Source organism: Arachis ipaensis, chromosome B5 (assembly GCF_059453495.1).
Source record: "Arachis ipaensis isolate K30076 ecotype BB chromosome B5, ASM5945349v1, whole genome shotgun sequence".
Taxonomy (NCBI): domain Eukaryota; kingdom Viridiplantae; phylum Streptophyta; class Magnoliopsida; order Fabales; family Fabaceae; genus Arachis; species Arachis ipaensis.
In genome coordinates, this window is record NC_142440.1 from 23074871 (window position 1) to 23077746 (window position 2876).

The 2876-nt window shown below is 35.8% G+C and overlaps 1 protein-coding gene across 1 annotated transcript; it reads left to right on the plus strand.

Moving 5' to 3' along the window:
- The first annotated feature begins 347 nt into the window (after positions 1–347).
- On the plus strand, positions 348–2552 carry LOC107640362 (peroxidase C1C-like). The gene is made up of 2 exons (XM_016343887.3): positions 348–1117; positions 1656–2552. Exons 1-2 carry the CDS (start codon positions 641–643, stop codon positions 2430–2432), a joined length of 1254 nt encoding a protein of 417 aa, XP_016199373.1. The 5' UTR covers positions 348–640; the 3' UTR covers positions 2433–2552.
- Positions 2553–2876: the final 324 nt, after the last annotated feature.

Below are 2876 nucleotides of genomic sequence, written 5' to 3' on the forward strand. Positions count from 1 at the left end.
TTATTTAACATTTCTCGATTATTAATTTCACGTATAATTGATTAACCTGAGTTTTCACTTGAAAATATATTTTCTCTTTATATTTATATATTCTTATAAAATTCTAAATGATACGAGGGTCGAAATACTTTTAATATACATTATTGTCACGCTCTCAACCATGGGATAAAACAAAGGGAAGAGAGGAGGCCCACCGCACATAAACTAAATATCAAAAGTAGAAAAAATGAATTGTAGCCTCAAACTATAATTAGCAGCCTAATTAATTTTCCTCAAATTTATCTATATCCACCATTTTAAGGCTTCTCTCTTATCTGGAAAACCCAAACGGAATTTCCCATGCCAATCTCTGAACGCAAAACAAACTAACACAGGTTCATAATAACCAACACAACGGTTTTCAATCTCCATATATAGACAGCAACCTAATAAAACACACCGTCAAACTAAAGCAATGTTCTATTCGCTCTTGCGAACACAACAATTTCCCTTATAGTTACTTGAAGAAAATTAACCATAACAATATTAGAAACTACCAACTCATCATAGTTGTTTTGAGCTAAAACTCTATTGAATTATAAAAAGGCTTCCTCAATTTCTCATACCTCAAACCAATCGAGTTATCATTATTTTGCTTAAAATGAAGTTGCCACGGCCACTGCTGGTGGCGCTTTTGGTGCTGAGCCTGATCGTCGTTCCTTCAAAGGCAGATCTGGATGACTTTTTCAACGGCTTCGGCTTTCACTTCAGACATGGACGACAACAACAACAACAACAAGAACAACAAGAACAACAGGCTCAAGGAAATGATAATCAAGACCCGCCGGGAGCCCAAGTAAACGAGCCCAGGGGTTCATATATTGCTGGTGCATACGGCATAGGAGGATCGCCGCCGCCACCTCAACAGACGGCTGTTCAGCCTGCAGAGCCGGCTGATTTTAAGCCTGCACAGACGGTTATTACTAATAACTTAGGTGGTCTGTCGGTGGGGTTCTACGATAGAAGTTGCCCTAATGCAGAGAAGATTGTGGCTGATTGGTTGGCAGAACTTATAAAGACAAATCCATCTGCACCTGCTAACTTTATTCGTCTTGCATTCCATGATTGTGCTGTTGGTGTAAGTCTTTCTAAACTAATATTATTATATTCATAAAAAATTGGAAACTTAGTTGTGTTCGTCTAGGGATTTTAACTATCAACCTCACAGCTATATATGAATGTTCACCACAAAAACATTTGATTATTCTAATGACGCACTTTGCTAAAAGATTATTTAAAACCTACGTAATTGTATATACATGTAGAGTTTAATTTAGATAAAGAAACATAATTTATCAATTCATTCAATCACCTTTGTTTTATGGATGATATTTAATGTTGATATAAAAAGAAGTTAATTTAAAATAAAAATTCAATGCAGTTATTTTCATGTAAAATTAATAATTATAAATTATTAGATAATTTAATATGTCTGATTAAATTATTATGTAATAATTTTTTAATTATTTACTTTATATAAAAATAAAATGTGAATTTTTACGTTAATTTAATAAGAACAGAGTTACATGACTAACAAAATTTATCCTTTTTTACCTATAATTGACATGTTACATTTCTCATTTAATAATTATATTTGTGGGCATGGTTTTTAATAGGGTTGTGATGCCTCGATCTTGCTAGACTCCATTGGGCAAGGAGATAAAGTGGAGAAGGGTTCAATCTTCAACGGAATGAGCCTCAAAGGTGCCGATCTGATCGACGACCTAAAAATGAGATTGGAGGAAGAGTGTCCACAGACAGTGTCATGTGCAGATGCGATTGCTTTTACAGCCAACGAGGCGATGGCAATAGCTGGGGGAGTCCGCCAGCGTCCTCTAGGAGGACGCAGGGACGCCCTCAACTCCCTGGCTACCCTGGCAGATCAGAACCTGGCCTCGCCAACTGCCACGATAGACCAGATGTCCGCAATCTTTAAGAGGCTAGGTTTCAATCAAGAGGAAATGGTGGTGCTCTTGGGTGCACACTCCGTTGGTACAGCACACTGTGATCTTTTCATGGATAGGGTTTACAACTTCAGAAACACGCAGAAGCCTGATCCAGTGCTTCCATTGCCATATGTGGAAGATTTGAGGAGACTTTGCGCTAATCCTGGAACACCACAATTCAGGAACCCTAATGTGAACTTTGATGAAACGCCTTATGCATTGGACAACCGCTACTTCAAGAACCTTGTACAGAACAAGGCTTTGTTGCTGTCGGATTCTTCGTTAAAAGATGATCCTAGGACGGGTCCCACCGTGAGACAGATGGCGGAAAATGATACGTTGTTCCCAAAGAGGTTTGCTGAGTTGTTCACTAAGATGACTACTTTTAATGTGCTCACTGGTCTTCTTGGAGAAGTTAGGAAGACTTGTAGGTCCACTAATAATTGATTATTACTATTATAGTATTATATTACTATTATTATTGTTGTTGTAATTATTATTCATATTCTTGTTAAAGTATGTGTGTATGTTAATGATAACTTCTATCAACAGGAAAGAAAAATCGATATATAAAGATGCCTTTTGACTATGAATACTTAACGTCTTATTATTGATTATTATTTGCTTTGTTTGTTAACTACTGAATATTGTGGCCTCTGGGTTCGTTCTTTTCATTTTGTAATTTTTCAATCAAGCTAAGTGTTTATAGCTAACGACTTTTTAATGGAATTGTTTGAGAAAAGATGAATGTTACCACTTGCACACAATTTTTGGCAAATACACTCGCCATTTTAAGTAATAAAGTGAAAAATTAAGTATTGTCTTCAAAGAAATTATCAATTACTGAAATTAACTTATTAAAGACAAGAATTTGAAATTGAGAGTTTAAAC

Excerpts from the sequence above, each read along its gene's own strand:
- LOC107640362 (XM_016343887.3), top strand. The coding sequence starts at position 641 with ATGAAGTTGCCACGGCCACTGCTGGTGGCGCTTTTGGTGCTGAGCCTG. Across the intron at positions 1,118-1,655 it reads TCCATGATTGTGCTGTTGGT|GGTTGTGATGCCTCGATCTT; the intron begins GTAAGTCTTTCT and ends GGTTTTTAATAG.